Here is a 17,325-nt window from a genome sequence, read left to right as displayed (position 1 = left end):
ACGCCGAGCGGCACGTCATCCCCTACGTCCACACTCTCAAATTAGTGAAGATAAATGTACCAATAAATCAAGCCAGGAAACTCATATTTAGGTTATTTTTAGGATTTGTTTTGTTACAAGAAAGTGGCACGAAGAAAGTATCGGCCTAATAGTGTCTTATGTCCATTTTAAAACCATTTAATTTGGTCTTTCAGCTGTTTATTTGATGACCAAACCTAAAGAACAGGCCCGTTGCAACAGGGCAAGCAAACTAAACAGTCGCCCTATAGGGCCCTGAGCTGGCCTGGGGACCCCAATGGCTGGTTATGAACCCTAAACCATATGTTTTCCATCAATAGCTGTAATGTATTCTTTTGAAGTAATAAAACCATACTTAAATTTTTTTATAAACATTTTCTAACCTACACACATCACATCATATGGCATCATTTCTGCTGTGAACAAACATTTCGGGTTCCGTTACCTACTTTTCTTGGTGGAAACACGGCAAACAGCTTCAAAATTTGGTTTGTGAACCAGAACGGTCCTGATTCCACATCGGAGGAAAAGCACTATCAGAGGCACACTGCTGCTGCTGCAGCTCAGCCAATCAACTCTTGCTTCTGCCCCACCTCTAAACCCATACATCAGCCACTGCCTTGCCTAAACTACCCCTGTCATTTCTTTTAGACTTTTTAAAATTTGAGCTGAGGGTGGAGTCAGAAAATATCAGGGGTTTTAAAGCTTCTTTAAATTCTGTAATGGCCAATGCAGGGAAGTACAACAAGTGTGAGGGGGCCACTTCCACTAGTTGCTAGCAGTAGCCATTCAGTCAGGTTTATGATTCCTGTAGCCGGCTTAATTAAATGAACTGCCCAAAACAATTCTCAGCTCTTATACTCTCCTGGGGTGAGAGTTGTTATCATTCACCTCCTCACCCCTCCAAAAACGTCTGTTTATTTTGATTAATTGGCCATTATCTTAACTAAAAAAGCTAATTTGTCTTCACTCTGAGGGGAAAATGCTCAGTCACAAGCTTTGGAAGAACACCTCTATCAGATTCTGAAGAAAATATGTCATAATAAAAAAATTAAATGTTCTCATAGAGCTGAACATCTGGTTTTGATCTTGATAACAAAACACAAGGACAGCTTTCCCACAAGTTTCATGCTGTAATGGTCTACTAACATTCACAATTATTAACACAATTTCTTAATAATGGAAAGAACATTAAAATAGTCATGCTGTTCAACAAGCTTGTGTATAGTGGTCATGCTGGTCAGCTAGTCTGCCTGGTCATACTGCTGGTTGACTAGCTAGGTCAGGTTGGTTAAGCTGGTAGACCAGTTAAAATTGACCCTTAAATTCAAAAATAAAAATTGCCCATTGTTGATCATGAGCTAATCTAAATAACATCACCAACAAACTTGTGTTTGCAACAAATTAATCTCCAAATATTTAGTATTTAATGTATCAAAAGTATAAATATTTCACTAGTCAGTTATAGGGCTATATGTATCTATACATGACATTTTTAAACATTGATTATCCAGTTCCAATAGCACCTATAACGAATGGATATATTGGGCAGCCAGTGAATAGTCAGTTATGCAATTTTTCACACGTGCCAAATAGTGACATGTAAACAACAGAGCCAGAACATCTCTAAAACATCATGACGGATTTCAGGAGGTGTTAGTGGTACACTTTTTGAAGTTTTATGTCTCCCCAGGCAGCTTACAACCCATCGAAAACTCCAAAAAACAGTGGTTTTAGCCTGCTAGCTAGCTAACCAACGCTGTGGACCTAGGGGGCTTCTTGGCTTTCTGCGTCACTTAGCCGGAAACAAAGCTGCCACAGATGTAGGCTACTACAGATCATTCCCTATAAATAGCAAGTTAGATATCTGTGATATTAAAAGACAGAATCCCCCCACCAGCCCACCCTTCAGGGACGGAAAGTCCACTGAACTATCAGCACTATTAATACCCCTAATGGTGCTAAATAGAGCCAGTCAGTCTTTTACAGAGCTGTTCTTGGTTTGATGCTGTGGGGCTGTGTGATCAGTGCAGGTACTGGGAATCTTGTTAAAGTTGAGGGTCTCATGGATTCCAGTCAGTATAAGCAGATTCTTCAGAAAAATGTTGAAGAATCAGTGAGAAAGTTGAAGTTGAAGTTAAAGCGAAGAGCCGGGCCTGGATCCTTCAACAAGACAACGACCCTGAACACTAAACACACTGCTCAAAATCTACTAAAGCATTCATGCAGAGGAACAAGTACAATGAACTGGAGATGTTTTGAATGTTTTGTAAAGAAGAATGATCCAAAATACCTTAAACCAGAAGCCAGACTCTCATTGGAAGCTATAGGAAGCTTTTAAAGGCTGTTATATTTCTTCAAAAGGAGGATCTACTAAATATTGTAAAATATGTCACTTTTCTGTCTGGGTTCCCTAAATTATGTGCCTGCCTAATTTTGTTTAAATAATTAATAATCCTATAAACTTCATTTGAATTATCGAAATACATCACTGTGTTCATCTGCTGTATGATATATTTAACTGAAATTGCTGATCCTAACAACCAATGATTTATAAAGGAAAATCATAAAAAAGGATCAGGGGTGCCCAAACTTTTTTTAATACCACTGTACTTCCCTGCATTGACAGCTAATTGAAAGCTAATTTAAAGTTTATCTTAGCAGTAAATTCATTGGCTGGTGGGCCCCAGGCTTGCTCGGGTCACAAGCCAATTGGTTGGTTTGGTTTTCTTGTTGCAACAGGCCTGGGACATTAATTTAATAATGATATGTTTATGGGCACATATTTGGAATAGTGTTGCTTTACATGATCTATTCAGTGGGACTCTTCAGTAGGTGGAGCTGATAAAGTAAAAGTGAGTATAGGGTAGGTGTTTTTAAAGTGTATGGTGAGTCATTTTACAAGTCTCCTCCTGCCTCCTCTTAAATCTGAATTATTTACTGTCAGCATATTTATATTGATCAGCAGTTGCCTGATCTTAAAGCATTAGATTCTCATATAGGTAAAATAGTGTTTTGCTTTAACAATAATAGATCTACAAGAATCTATAAGAATCTTTTGTACTTTGTAAGCTTGATCACTATTATTTAAATAATAAAAAAAAAAATAATTAATGCAACATAAACTTACATACATTTTATTAGACTATTATAAGCTTTTTTATAAGATTTTTGGCGGCGCCTGCTGGTCAATAAGCGGAACTGCAGGAACTCCAGTGGGTGAAATCTCCCATGACTCAGCGTTTTACCTGCAGAGGCAGACAGCATCCAGCCATCCTGCTGATTATAGAAAAGAGACAAAAAAAAACTGGATTATGAAACTAATTATTCAAGAGTTTAATAAAGAGAAAGACAAAAGACAGACAACGTTTTATTTCTGCAATGCAAACCTGTTTAGTTTGCAGTCAGAATTTCGTTTTTTCATATTTTATTGGTATTAAAACAACACAAAATTTCTTAATAAAAAAAAAAAACATTTTCTTGGTTTGTTTAGCAATTTTTTGTTTCATAAATAACTTCTTTAATTATTAATAGCTTTAATATAGTTTTTTAGTATTACATTTAAATAGTAAAAAATCATAAAATAGGAAATTAGAAGAATGAGAATGAGAAGAGTTGTGTCCAAACTTTTGATTGGTAATGTATATGTGTATGTATAAGCACAAATCTAGTCATATCGAATATAATGAATATATTTTAAATATTACACTATACATACCTTATTTATAAAACACAACATTTACATAGTTTATTGTTACTCAATCCAGTTTATTAATTCAATATGTTAACTAAATAAACCAGGTCATTAATTATAAACTACACTGATTTATAAAGCTGAATGTCTCTTTCTATAATCATGTAATCCTGTGTACTGTTCCTTTTAGTTAAAGGGATGAATGGAGGCTCACGTGGGTCTGGTGCTGATGCTGGTGCTGATGCTGATGCTGCAGCTCTGTTAGCAGACTGTAGCTGTAGCTGTGAGTGTGGATCAGTGGATCAGGAGGTGATGGAGCAGTTTGAGAGCTTGTTCTGTAAGCTGGACCGGAACAGGGATGGGTTTATCTCGGTGGAGGAGCTGCAGGAGGAGATGAGGAGGGTTGGGGTGGTGTGTGGTGAAGAGAAAGCCCGGGTGAGTCTCTCTTACAGGCTAACATCCTCCTACACACACACACACACACACACACCACCAACAACAACAACAGCCTGACCTGCATCCAGATATACACAATACTGTATCGTACTATAATGCACAATACTATATTGCACTATACTGTACTTTATTATACTGTACACAACTGTACTACACTGTACTTTATGCTTTATACTATATTCTTTCTATGGATATACATATATACTATACTATACTATAAACAATACTATATACTGTACTATATATACTAGATGATATCACAGTTATCAAAATTATTGAGGTCATGTCTGTTTATTGTATGATAAGTCAGTAATGCAATTATGTTGAAAGACTATACTATAGCTTATTACTATAGCTTGTATAGCTGTTATATTTTACCTTTCAGTATTTCTAACCTCATTTCCTTCTTCCCCTCCTTCACTTCTCTATCCCTTTATTTCCCTTCGACCTCCTTTAAGCCCTATCTAAAAATGGTTTATCTTAATTCCTATTACTTGTACTTGACTATTGTAAGTTGCTTTGGACAAAAGCGTCTGCCAAATGTAATGTAATTTACCATATAATCAGCTTACCACACTTAATACTATAATTTTATTTTGAATTACTAAACTATAGCTCATAACAATACTGCATCATATCTTCCTGTAACATACTCTACAATCCTATGAAGAATATTCCTTTTACTATCACTTGTTATACTATACTTGATATACTATACTGTGCTTTACTGTTAAATGAAATGATGCTTGTAAAAATGTGAGAAATCTTGTTTTTTCTTTTCAGATCATCGTGAGCAACAGTGACCGTGATCAGGATGGACGACTTAATTACGAGGAGTTCCTGAACTATATAATGGACCAAGAAAAGAAGTGGAAGATTGACTTTCAGAACCTTGATAAGAACAACCGTGGTGTGCATTCCTCAAATATTTCGCTAAATTAGTAAATCAAGTAAAAATTGAGTTCAGAGGCAGTTAATCATTTAAGACAGGTTTTATATCTTTAGTGTGCTTCATTAGCTGCCAGACAAAGTAATACTAACAAACACTGCACTTGGACTGTCACCAGTTTTGTTAGCAAACCTGTTAGCCTAGCATCTCCAGTTATAAAGTAAAGAAGCAGACATCAGATGCATTGTTTAGCCGTGAGCTGAGCGCTTTAATAGTATATTTTTGGTTGGTTGATGCACTGTTTTTATTAAATATATTGTGTTTACATTGATTTCTCTTCTGATTAGGAGTCATTGACCAGGAGGATATCGTAAATGTGTTTAAGGAATTAGGTGTGGTCATATCAAAGCAGAGCGCAAAGAGAATCATCCAGATGTAAGACCTGCTGCTACTGGTTATGCTGAATGCATCCAAACCCCCTGATTTAATAATCGTGATGATCATGGTCTTTTCAGAGGGAATAGACCTACTGGGAATGAAACATTTTCCCACTGATATTTACTGAAGGAGGAGGAAGGAGGAAAAGCCTTATTTGCTTTAACAGAAAGGCCAGGATCATCACTGCATGCTTTATACCCACTAACTTTAGATACTGATACTCTGTATCTAAGCTGCGCTGTTTGGCTTGTAAGCGCTGCATTATTGCTAGGATACCTGTATGTGGCGGAGTCATACATGGAGTGCTTCGGTTACAGTGCATTACTGGCTGATAATGATAACTCACAGAACATCTCTCAGCCAATCACATTGCAGGGTCGGAACTAACTGTGGTAAAATATAAAGTAAAAGATATTTATATGTATATATACAGCTCTGGACAAAATAAGAGACCATTTCATTTGAAAACAATGAGTTTCTTTGATTTTACCAAGTTGAAAACCTCTTGAATTTTTTTTGCACCAGGAGTTAAGGCATAAAGTTATCCAAAATCAGTGTGTAAGACTGGTGGAGGAGAACATGCCAAGATGCATGAAATTTGCCTTTTTTTCTTTTTTACAATTGCTAATTAACATTTTAATTGGCTACATATACTTTATATATCATCATCATGTACATCATATGATCATATTGCTGTCTGTACTGCTGGGATTGGGTATAAACAGAGATGGTTCTCTGTTAACTCTGTTAATTCTTTTTCTGTTCATTATTAGGATGGATGAGGACAGCTCCATGACTGTGGATTGGGGGGAATTCCTGCAACATGTGATCATCAACCCAGCAGAAAATATCAGAGAGCTTATATCCTCATGGAAGCACACACTGGTAAAGAGCACACTTATTACTGCCTGGACTTGTAATCCAATAAAAAAGAACCCTGTCATACTATAGCATATATATGATAAATAAAATTTGTAATGCATAAAACAGTTCTACTTAAGATTTACTTATCAGTTAATTTAGTATAAATTTACTATTACTATTTAATTACAGAATTCCTAAATCATCACCTTTCCTTGCTGCTTCCATCTGCAGGTGTTTGACGTTGGTGAGAGTCGATCCATGCCTATAGAGCTCACTCAGGCGGAGACGGATCTGTCCGAGTGGAGGAACTTCATCCTGGCTGCAGGTCTGTCTGACGCTGTTTCCAGAACTGTGACGGCTCCCATTGACCGATTAAAGACTCAGCTACAGGTATTTCAGCTCAAACAAGCTGAGATGTTTACAATAAAGTAAAAAAAAGTTTCCTCTATCTATATTTATCATGCATTCTTTATTCCGGCACCCCACGTTGTTTTTTTTAATCTCCCCTCAAACATAGAAATATACACCAGTATTTTAATTGAGACCACTAAAACTAAATATAATTGCATTTTACATGTTTTACATTCATTCTTTTATTTACATTTAAATATCCACTGTAAAACTTGCCCCTTAAGAAGAACAAATGCGATTAATCACAGCTAATCACAGAATATTGTTGTGATTAATCTGATTACATTTTCTAGTTGATTGACAGATTTTTTAAATCTTTTTTTATAATATTTAAACTGTGGACAACTTTGTTCAGCTTTTATAGATGTTTTATAGATGTTCCTTCCCTTGTTTTCTAGGTTTATGGCTCCAAGGCTGTGTCTTTGGGTTTGCAAGATCTGAGAACTGGAGGCTTGAGGTCCATGTGGCAGGGAAATGCTGTTAATGTGCTTAAAGGAACACCACAGTCCACACTGCAGTGTTTCCTGTATACCCAGGTGTATAAATATAACCTTGTTTCACATGTTCCATCTTTTTATACTGAGTTAAAATCACTCTCTAGTTATTAAAATATACCTATCAATCTATACACTGTCAGACTGTAGAAACTACTGGAAATCAACACTGTAATATATTATCTCTGCAAAAGTGTCTAATAGGTAATAGATAATTATTATTGTCAAACACGCATAAAACTCATTTTTGAATTGAATCACTTAATGATCTACACTTTAAGCTGCAGATTCATACTGGAATAAAATCACAGGTCTTGTTTATAATCACATTAATTAGAGCAGTTCCCAATCAAATCCTACAAACTGCTTTCTGTCTGTTTCCCAGATGAGGAAGCAGACCCTGGGCGAGAGAGATCACCTGTCTGTGGAGCAGCGTTTCGGACTGGGCTGTGTGTCTGGAGCTGTAGCACACGCAGCATTTTACCCCCTAGAGGTATCACAGATACATCACAGGTCTGAGCACTCCCAGGAAGCTTTCTCCTTTCTGTGCAAATGATATAAAACACATTATAACCACCATCTTTACTGAAATGTTTTATCGTTGTTTGACCAAGATTGAGGCAAAATGTGCTGCGTCTCGTCTCTTTCTCAGAGTTCAGACAGATTGTGGCTACAAATATAACCATATAAAACTCAGTTCAGTTAAAAATAAAATTAAGATGAGTAAAGACATGTGAAGTTAATTAATTATTAGCAAATAGTTTGAGGTTTTGGTGTGTGAAACTAATGTCAGTTAGTCGTTAGCTCTATCCGTTCTAGTGTTAAAGACAGTGAACAGCTGGTGTGCATGGATACTGCTGAACATGTTCCAGTCTGGTTGTATACTACTGTCAGTAAATAGTGGGAGGAGCCCCCTTAAGGTGGATTCTGAAAAAAGTGTTGTTGTTCTTTCCTGTATTGACCATCACAGAATTTAAACGGCCTCTTACACAGTTCACAACTAGTTTTTGTCTGGGGGCCAGCAGAAGTCTTTGCTCATTTGAGTTAAAAGGTAGGTTTGGTTCTACTAGAAACAAAAAGTCATTAAGACCAGTAACTGGACTGTGTTTTCTGCTTCTCAATCGCAGGTTCTGAAGGTGAGGCTGAATCTGCAGCAGGCCGGTAACTACAGCGGACTCCTGGGATGTGCAAAGTCCATTTACAGCAACGAGTCTGTGACAGCTTTCTACAGAGGTTTCAGACCAAGTCTGCTCTGCATGATCCCATATGCTGGAGTGGAGTGTGCTGTTCATCAGGTAAATCAAACCAGGGGCCATATTCATAATAATATATGATCATACGTTATGCTAAGGCCTATACTGATAGCCTCAATGTGTTCACAGGGTTAATTTGTGCCTTTATTAATATATACTCTTACCATCTGCTGCCCCTACTGTACATGAACATGCTTAAACATACTTAACTACAACAGTTATAAGAAAAATAGCTCATACCTCATCGTTTGTCCTAACAGTCGATAATGAGCTGGGCCAGACGAAACCCTGCCAACCGCAGTGACATCAAACTGCTGTTCTTCAGCTTTGTGGCGTTCGCGTGTGGACAGGCCAGCAGCTACCCTCTGGCCGTCATTAGAACCCAGCATCAAGCGCAAGGTGAGGGGTATAAAACAGTGGGGCTTTTTATAATTACTGATACTGTGCTGCCGAACAAACCAGAAAAAACATTTTACCCTACTAAATTTTTTGTATGCCTAATTATTGCCTTATTAATCATTACGAAATAATATATTATATAATCATTTTTGTAAAATAAGTGATGTAATGCAGCTCTTATGAAATACAGTATGCTTCTTATTAATTACTGAATTATTACATCAGTTATTATATATAATAATATATAATATTTTAGACTATTTTATTGTCAATATAACTGTTATATTGTTACATGTCTCTCTTCCAGCTTTTACATCAAACTGCCAGAATTCCTCACATATATTTCATGGACTGGTTGGGATCTATGAGAAGAACGGGCTGAGAGGTTTCTACAGTGGGATGGGGGCTAGTTTTGTGCGGGCCGTCCCGTGTGCTCTGCTAAATTACACCCTCATCTCTAAACTGGAAGAACTGCTTTCCACACATCTATGATGAGCAATAAAATCCCTGTATAGACAAACACCTGATGTGTCTTTAGCCTGTGTTTGTGGGTCTGTGTGCTTTCAAGAGTTGTTCAGCTGAACAGAACTGATTTTTTAAACTTTTACTTTTTGCACAATTAAACAACAGGAGTGTTCATGAGAAATGGTAAGCTTATACTTACCGGTTCTGTGGTTGTAGCCCCGCCTACTGTGGGAAAAAGTGGGAAATGAATCAATGAATAGTAAATCACCAGCAGATAGCGCTAATCTTTCTTTGTATTTCCCTTTTATGTTGACACTTAAAGCGCCACTCACTCTACAAACTAAATCACAAACTGTTACTTTGCTATTGATTTTTCCATTTTGTGTTTTTATTTTAATTGTCAGACATGCAGCCTATTGCAAGGAAAAATAAATAAAAATGTTACCAGTGCATTTAGATTTTAGTTTTGCCATTTATTATGCAGTTCATCAAGAAAAGGAAAGGCCAAAGTGAAGCTTTTATTTTTCACAATAAGCTTGTAAATTAAAATTAAAAAGGCAAAATTTAATTAATAAAAGTAATTTTTATTTTATTTTTGTATTTTATTTTTTTTTCTAATATTTTCACACATGTTTGGAAAAAAAGAAAGCGCAAAACAGTATTTGCGTTTTAATTTGAGTATTTTTACTTCAGTCTTATTTTTAGCAGGATTTGCCTTCCATAACAGTTTAAGTGCACTATTATTATATATTTAAATACACTATTTATCAGAAGGGCCTGGATGAGAAAGAATCTAGTTGCAGTCTTGCAAGATTACCAGTTTTTGTAAAATCTTAGTCTGTGACTAAAATGTCTGTGACTTGTCTTTAGATGTGAAAGAGTGTCAGATTTTAGTCTATTAAAGTCTTTTTAGAGTCTTTTTAAATTCCTCTAGTGTTTGTAGTTAGCTTTAGTGTTTCTAATAAAATGAATGGATGAGTGCGAGTGAGATTGACAGACTCGTCAGCCAATGAGAAATAAGACCGTCGCTCGTCGCCCCGCCCACTCTTCCTGCAGCCGACCTGGATGATGTGGCCGCTGAAGTGACGTGTACTGGTGTTCAGAAGCATCATGGCGGCGCAGCAGGGAGAAGTGGACGAGTTATTCGACGTGAAAAACGCCTTTTATATCGGCAGCTATCAGCACTGTATTAATGAAGCTCAGAAAGTGAAGGTATGAGGAGATTCTACAGCGCTTTTACTGGGTTTACAGGGGAGCAGGGCTTCAGTTAGAGGCGGGTTTAGGGAGGCTGTCAGCCGGCTAACTGCTGTTAGCTTAGCTTAGCATAGAAAACAACACCAGTCAGCTGCTGCTGCTTTACTGTATATATTTATATATACTTTATGTATACTTTACCATATATATTTTACAGGGAACGTTATAAATGTTTCAGATATTTGAGCTGTAAATGGCCATATGGACTGTCTGTTAGCTGTTTCTAATGTTACCTTTTGAGAAGTGTTGTTTATACAGGAATTTATACTTTTGTGCTCATTGTACTCATTATTTTACAAAACTAACTTATTACTTGACCCACATCTGTTAGTGTAATTTACTCCACAGTTAGATTCTCAGGCCTCGATTCTCTGTTTATGCCCCACTGTAATGCTCATATATCGATTTTACAGGCTTCAGGACCAGACAAGGAGTTGGAGAAGGACATTTTCCTCTACAGGGCGTACATAGCACAGGTAGGTTATGTTAGTTACACGCCATGCAGCTCCACTTTTTTCTTGTCTATTGCTTTTTTTTTTATTATTTGCATCATATAGCCCAATATGTGCACCAGTAAGACCTGTCCCTGGTGAAAATAAATTAACTGCTCAGTAGGGATTGGTGTTATATTTTTTTTAAAGACTATACTACAGCAGCAAAATAAATATTAAATTGTATTAAGTTAGACCCTTAATTGATATAAAATAAAAATATTGTAAAATAATAAATAACATAAATAAACAACAAAAATATTTAACAAAATTAGTGCAGCATAAATATTTGTTGCATTAAAGGCAAGCAAACAAAAAAATAAAAGTGTGCGATACATATGACATACTCCTACTGTCCAGCTGAACTGGTTTGCTTTTGTGTGTTTTGTGTGTGATGGTTGAGCTGGTTTACCAGAAAGGCTGGCTTCACCTTGCTGGTTGTTAGCATACCTGTTGATTGACCAGTATGATAAGCTCGTTCAATTGGGTTATGCTCCATTAGACCCAATAAAAATATAAGGTATGCTTTAGTAGGCTAATCTAAACTAGTCCCTCAGTTGGTCTCACATCATATCCACTGTGAATTTTCCTCATGCCTTATTTACTTCAAAATAAACACAGTAAAACAGAGTTAGTGTTAAAGTAACAATGTGGGTGTTAAAATGTAAATTTTGTTAATTTACTACAGACAAATTTGCTTTGCAAGTGTGACTAACAAAGCCTTGAAAGTCTACCTTGACCAGCTAATCCATAAAATAAAAACATACACCATGCTGGTCAATAGCTAAGCTAGTCAACTAGCTAGTTTAATAGTATGACTGTCCTGATGAGGCTAATCATCCTGTACAGCCAAACTGGCAGACCAATATGTCTAATGAACAGACTAGTTAGCTTGGATGGTCATGCTGATGGTCCAGCTCAACCTCTTGACCTCAACTGGTCGGCGCATTTGACCAGACACACAAAAAAAAAAGACTCAAATGTATGTCATGCTGGTCAGGAGCTAAACTGTGCAACCAGATCACATTTGGAACATTTGCATGTATTTATACAGGTCGACCAACACTTCAACCACCATGACCAGTGAAAACCAGCGTAGACCATCTAAAACCAGAATATTTAAAGTGATATTTGTTGTTTTTTCCTGCAGAGAAAGTATGGAGTGGTGCTGGATGACATAAAGCAGAGTTCCTCTGAGGATCTGAAAGCTGTCCGTATGTTTGCAGACTATCTGTCTAATGAGGGCAAAAGGTCAGCACCCAGAATGTGATTTACTGAAACCCATCATAATGAATGTACATGTTAATCCCTTATTATTTATGCTTTATATTAAAACACACTTTTTCTTTGTAATAAAACTGTGTGCAGGGATTCAATCGTGGCTGAGCTGGATAAGAAGATGAGTCAAAGTGTGGACGTCTCAAACACCACCTTCCTGCTGATGGCCGCCTCCATCTACCTGCACGAGATGAACACAGACGCTGCCCTGCGAACACTTCACCAGGGAGAGAGCCTCGAGTGGTCAGTGCGGTGAAGAATCCAACATTTGATTCAGCTTTGTCTTGTTTTATTTATTTATTTAGATTTTTTTGTTTCTTTGTTTTAGCATGGCGATGACCGTCCAGGTACTTCTGAAGCTGGACAGAGTTGACATGGCAAGGTATGCTGTGATGTTTTCTTTGTGTGGTGTGTGAAAGAATGTTGGGCTGTGCAATATGGATGTGATTCATAATTAAGTTTGTTTAAAACAAATTTACATATTAATTATATGTTAAGTATCAGCTTCTGTTATTTGGCACATTGACTGTAATGAAGTAAAGCATAAGTTATATTCAGCTCCCTGACTGTAGGGGGAGCCCAGGGATAAAAATGACATATTCTTGTATAATACTGATTTAAGCAATTACAAAAATACAATATTAGGAAAAACAGGCATCTTGTTCAACACGTGAGCCAGGTTTCAACCAATCCTGCACTGTGGGTGGGACAAAGAGGCTTGTAATTAGCTGTATTTGACAAGTCATGCTTATTTTGACCAATCCTGTAAGGATATAGAATAAACATTTAACCACAAGAGTAAAAATGTTTTCATTTATATATATATATATGTCTTTTTTTATTGAAATGCCATTAAAGATTATTATTACAGATACTACATTTTGTTGTTCTTCACAAATGGTGTAAAATGGGTTTCTTATTCATTATATTGTACATCTGTTTGGGAACTCTTTACATAATGACAACACCAGTGCAATTAAGCCCAGTGTTTTTATCCCTGAATTTGATTTAGTGGTTTTTAGTGGGCAGAAGTGAAAGTTCACACCTGCTGTTGCTCATGTGTTGATTTGTTAACTGTGTAGGAAAGAGCTAAAGAAGATGCAGGAACAGGATGAAGATGCTACACTAACTCAGCTGGCCACTGCCTGGGTCAACCTTTCTGTGGTGAGTGTCTGTGTTGTTTGTATTTCTTTTAACTTCATAATAGTTTACAGTTTTTTTGTATACTGCACTGTACTGCAGAGTATGTCCGGAGAATCCGGTCATGGCTTTAGGGCAGTCTACACGAGACCGTTCTGTTAAATGCTGCTTCTTTCTCGTGTCTCTTATTGTGTTTTCCTTGTTCGACAGGGAGGAGAGAAGCTGCAGGACGCTTTCTACATCTTCCAGGAGATGTCTGATAAATACTCTCCCACTCTAATCTTGCTGAATGGTCAGGCTGCCTGCCACATGGCCCAGAACAAATGGGACGAGGCTGAGTCTGTCCTGCAGGACGCGCTGGACAAAGTGAGAAAATGCCTTTGAGCTTCAGTCTTCTAATCATTGAAGCCCATTTTAAATTAGGAGTCGTTACTGCTATACATTATTTATGCTTTAATTAAGTGTTAGTTAAGTTAATAAAGTGTTTTCTGTTCAGGCTGCACTCTTTAGTCTTTGTCCAAAAAATCTAAACCACATATGGGATTGATGTCGTAAATATTCTGATTTAATAGATGTTTTAAAATGATGTCCACATAAAACTCTGTACCAATGAAATACAGTACAGGACATTTACAAATCAGAATCAGCAGTGTGTTTCACTTTAGAATAAATCAGTAAATGAACATTATTCATGAACAGTTCTGGCTTAAAAAAAGGAATTCAGTGTCAGAATCTAGGATTACTCTTTCTTTCGCTATCTGTTTTTACAGCCTAAATAGCCCAGTTACCCAGTTATCTGTGAGAAGATCCTTATTGCCTGTTTATTCACTCTATTGTGTTCTTTTCGATTCTGTTACAGGACAGCGGCCACCCTGAGACACTCGTCAACCTGATTGTGTTGACACAACACCTGGGCAAGCCTCCCGAGGTCAGTGTGTGTGTGTGTGTGTGTGTTACTGCCATGTCCTAAACACTATTTACTATTGTATTTTTCGCATTAAAAGGCGTACTAAAATCTTTTCATTTTTCCAAAAATCATCAGCATACTTTATAATCTGGTGCGCCTTATGTATGAATTTTATTTTATTTTATTTTTCTGCTGAAGTACAGAGTTATACAGGAGTTTCAATTTAGTTCTCCAGCACCGGGGCTGAAGTAACATTAGCATTAGCCGCAAACCGCTATGTCACGTTCAGAGTTGAGTTTTATCGGCCTGTAGCCTGCTCCTAACCATGGCTAGCACTGCTGGAGCAGCATTAGCATTGCCCGCTAACCACAGCGCTAGCTCTTTTGCTGTCCTTAATGCTGAAGAAATTTGGTAATCTAATCTTACTGTAAATAAACGGAAGCGCTTTACTCACTCAAATAAACAGTTTTCAGGAGAGAAATCTTTGTAGATTAACATCGAGCACTCTTCGACTTTAAAATATATTTTTTTTTATTACAGTTTTGTTTACCTAGCTTAACTTTACTTAACTTAGTTAACTTCTAAAGCGATAAATAATATAAATAATATAAAAGTGAAAAATAAGGCATTTAGCCTTTTGTTGTTTTGAAGTGTAATATGATAGTGAATAAAACCCATCCTCTAAGATACCTTCTTAATGCAACATTACGTAGTGGTTGTGCCATGAAATATGGAAAAATAAGTTCTGCTGGAAAATGAAATCCGCATGTCCTTAAAAGCTGTCAGCAAAGGGAAGCATGAAGTGCATCACTGATAGGTGGAAACTTCACACTAGACCTCGAGCAGTTTGGACTGTGTGTCTCTCCACTCTTCCTCCAGACTCTGCTCCCTTGATTTACTTTAAATGAAATGTAAAATTTACTGATGATCAGTGATGGTTTGGAGAGACATGTCTGTCATCTGCTGGTGTTGATCCACTGTGTTCTATTAGTCTAAAGTCAGTGGACTTAATGCTTCCCTCATGTGACTCCAGCATTTAAAATAGTGATATTGATAGTAATACATACTGATAAAACATTTTCTCTACTTACATATTCTATATATTCAATTGTTGATCAGTTTGCACAGTTTGCACAGTTTGCACTTCCTGGCTAACTTTCTCTAGATCAAGACGACACCTGTAGTAAACATCTTTCCTTCTTGTTTTTCTTCTTGTGTCTCTACAGGTTACAAATCGCTACTTATCCCAGCAGAAAGATGCCCACAAATCTCATCCTTTCATTAAGGATTATCTCGTTAAGGTAAGTGTTTTAACCCCTACAGATCCCTCTAATAACTGGAGTGTGGGAGTCATTAAAAACTGATTACAGAACTGAATGAAAGCGTGAGCTGGATTTTTAATTATTGCAGTGATTAAGAGTAATGACCTCCAGTTTTACCTTCGTGATGAGCCTGATTATAATAGTATGCTAATGGTCATGATTTTGTTCCTGCTTTTGTTTTTTTCTGCTTTTTGTGCCACTATAATTGATTTTATAATAATTCTGTGTCCTTTCAGGAGAACGAATTCGACAGACTCGCCATGCAGTACGCTCCCAGTGCCTGAAAACCAGGCGTCGTTCTCTCTCTTCTGATATGGGCTGAAAGCAGTGATCACTATAACACATGGTTTGTTTTTTTTATTGTTTGCAATATGTTAAAACTCCTTCATAATTTCCATAAGCATTCCTGTACACTTGTTTAATAAATCTGTTATTATGTGATGCGTTGTGTGTCTCCCAAAAATGTGTTATTTGTCCAGTGAGCTTGAAGGAAGTGTGGTATTAAAAATAGACTTTAACCCCTTTAGACCTGATTTTCTCATAAATAATCTCATATTTAACATTAACATGCCCATTGCATTGGAAGCCTGAGTTTAACATTGTCATTTTATAACTGATATAGCCCTTTTAGTTCACAAACCATGATTAAGCCATAAAATAAACTTGCTAAAATAAAGTGTCCTAAATTACATAAAATGTATAAAAATGAATGCTTACAATTCCTTCTTAGCTAAGGTTCCTATTGGCAAGCTATTGCTTCATTGGCTGGTTAACATTTTAATTGGCATGTAAATTATCTATTGTGATGGAACATTAAAAAAAAGAAGAAAGAAGAAAAAACATGATGACTTTTGTAATGGACGCAGTGTCTGAAAGGGTAAAGAAACCGTTTATGGTGGTGAATAAATGTGTATAAGAAGTTTAATACAGTGTTAATATTAATCAACATTAGAGGGCAGTATAGTATAACACAGATATTTTATTCCAGACGTCTGAGGTCTCCTCAGCCAGCTGAACCCAACTTAGCCCAGCTATAAATAACCTGACCAGACCTTGTGCTGGAAACCACTGGCCTAGACTTCTATAGGTCTCATACAATAAGTACAGTTCAGTCATTCATAACCAATGTACATTAAAAAGAGTTTCACCTGCCTGTGATAGAGGCTTTGTCTCTACTGTCCAGGGAAATCTTTAAAGAGCCACTAAACCCCAAAGCATATATTTTTTCCATTAATAGCTGAAATGTGTTCATTTAAAGTAATGAAAAATACCAGTCCTGCTTGATATTTTTTTTAACATTTCCTAACCTTTAAAAACGCTTTTACTTGGCATTAATTTCCACATTTGTTTTTTTATTTATCTATTTATTTATATTTTATTAATTTGTGTACATTTTTGTGACCAGTAGGGGGTGCAGTTGATCCTTAAGTTGAACCAAACTTATAACATCCTTTGTTTTATTTTCTCCTGTGGATTTCTGATATCAAAAACTGCCATAGTTCTCAGTCCTCACCTGGCAAAACAATTAATAGACTGTATGGAGTTATATATG

At 36.7% G+C, this 17,325-nt stretch overlaps 2 protein-coding genes across 2 annotated transcripts; both read left to right on the top strand.

Moving 5' to 3' along the window:
• The first annotated feature begins 12 nt into the window (after positions 1-12).
• Positions 13-9,438, top strand: slc25a24l (solute carrier family 25 member 24, like). The gene is made up of 10 exons (XM_007250727.3): positions 13-4,147; positions 4,952-5,078; positions 5,405-5,492; positions 6,269-6,380; positions 6,591-6,749; positions 7,169-7,306; positions 7,650-7,757; positions 8,392-8,559; positions 8,778-8,916; positions 9,224-9,438. The coding sequence occupies exons 1-10, from the start codon at positions 3,911-3,913 to the stop codon at positions 9,406-9,408; spliced, it is 1,461 nt and encodes a 486-aa protein (XP_007250789.3). The 5' UTR covers positions 13-3,910; the 3' UTR covers positions 9,409-9,438.
• Positions 9,439-10,451: 1,013 nt separating this feature from the next.
• Positions 10,452-16,214, top strand: cope (COPI coat complex subunit epsilon). Its single transcript, XM_007250665.4, has 10 exons — positions 10,452-10,593; positions 11,049-11,111; positions 12,277-12,377; positions 12,495-12,647; positions 12,733-12,786; positions 13,487-13,568; positions 13,755-13,910; positions 14,404-14,472; positions 15,678-15,752; positions 16,010-16,214. Exons 1-10 carry the CDS (start codon positions 10,492-10,494, stop codon positions 16,055-16,057), a joined length of 903 nt encoding a protein of 300 aa, XP_007250727.3. The 5' UTR covers positions 10,452-10,491; the 3' UTR covers positions 16,058-16,214.
• Positions 16,215-17,325: the final 1,111 nt, after the last annotated feature.

This window comes from Astyanax mexicanus, chromosome 8 (genome assembly GCF_023375975.1).
Source record: "Astyanax mexicanus isolate ESR-SI-001 chromosome 8, AstMex3_surface, whole genome shotgun sequence".
In the NCBI taxonomy this organism is placed as follows: domain Eukaryota; kingdom Metazoa; phylum Chordata; class Actinopteri; order Characiformes; family Acestrorhamphidae; genus Astyanax; species Astyanax mexicanus.
The sequence above is the reverse complement of the archived record's forward strand: the minus strand, read 5'-3'. Positions and strand labels throughout refer to the sequence as shown.

Excerpts from the sequence above, each read along its gene's own strand:
- slc25a24l (XM_007250727.3), top strand. The coding sequence starts at position 3,911 with ATGAATGGAGGCTCACGTGGGTCTGGTGCTGATGCTGGTGCTGATGCT. Across the intron at positions 5,079-5,404 it reads CCTTGATAAGAACAACCGTG|GAGTCATTGACCAGGAGGAT; the intron begins GTGTGCATTCCT and ends TCTTCTGATTAG. Across the intron at positions 8,560-8,777 it reads TGGAGTGTGCTGTTCATCAG|TCGATAATGAGCTGGGCCAG; the intron begins GTAAATCAAACC and ends TTGTCCTAACAG.
- cope (XM_007250665.4), top strand. The coding sequence starts at position 10,492 with ATGGCGGCGCAGCAGGGAGAAGTGGACGAGTTATTCGACGTGAAAAAC. Across the intron at positions 11,112-12,276 it reads ACAGGGCGTACATAGCACAG|AGAAAGTATGGAGTGGTGCT; the intron begins GTAGGTTATGTT and ends TTTTTCCTGCAG. Across the intron at positions 13,569-13,754 it reads CCTGGGTCAACCTTTCTGTG|GGAGGAGAGAAGCTGCAGGA; the intron begins GTGAGTGTCTGT and ends CTTGTTCGACAG.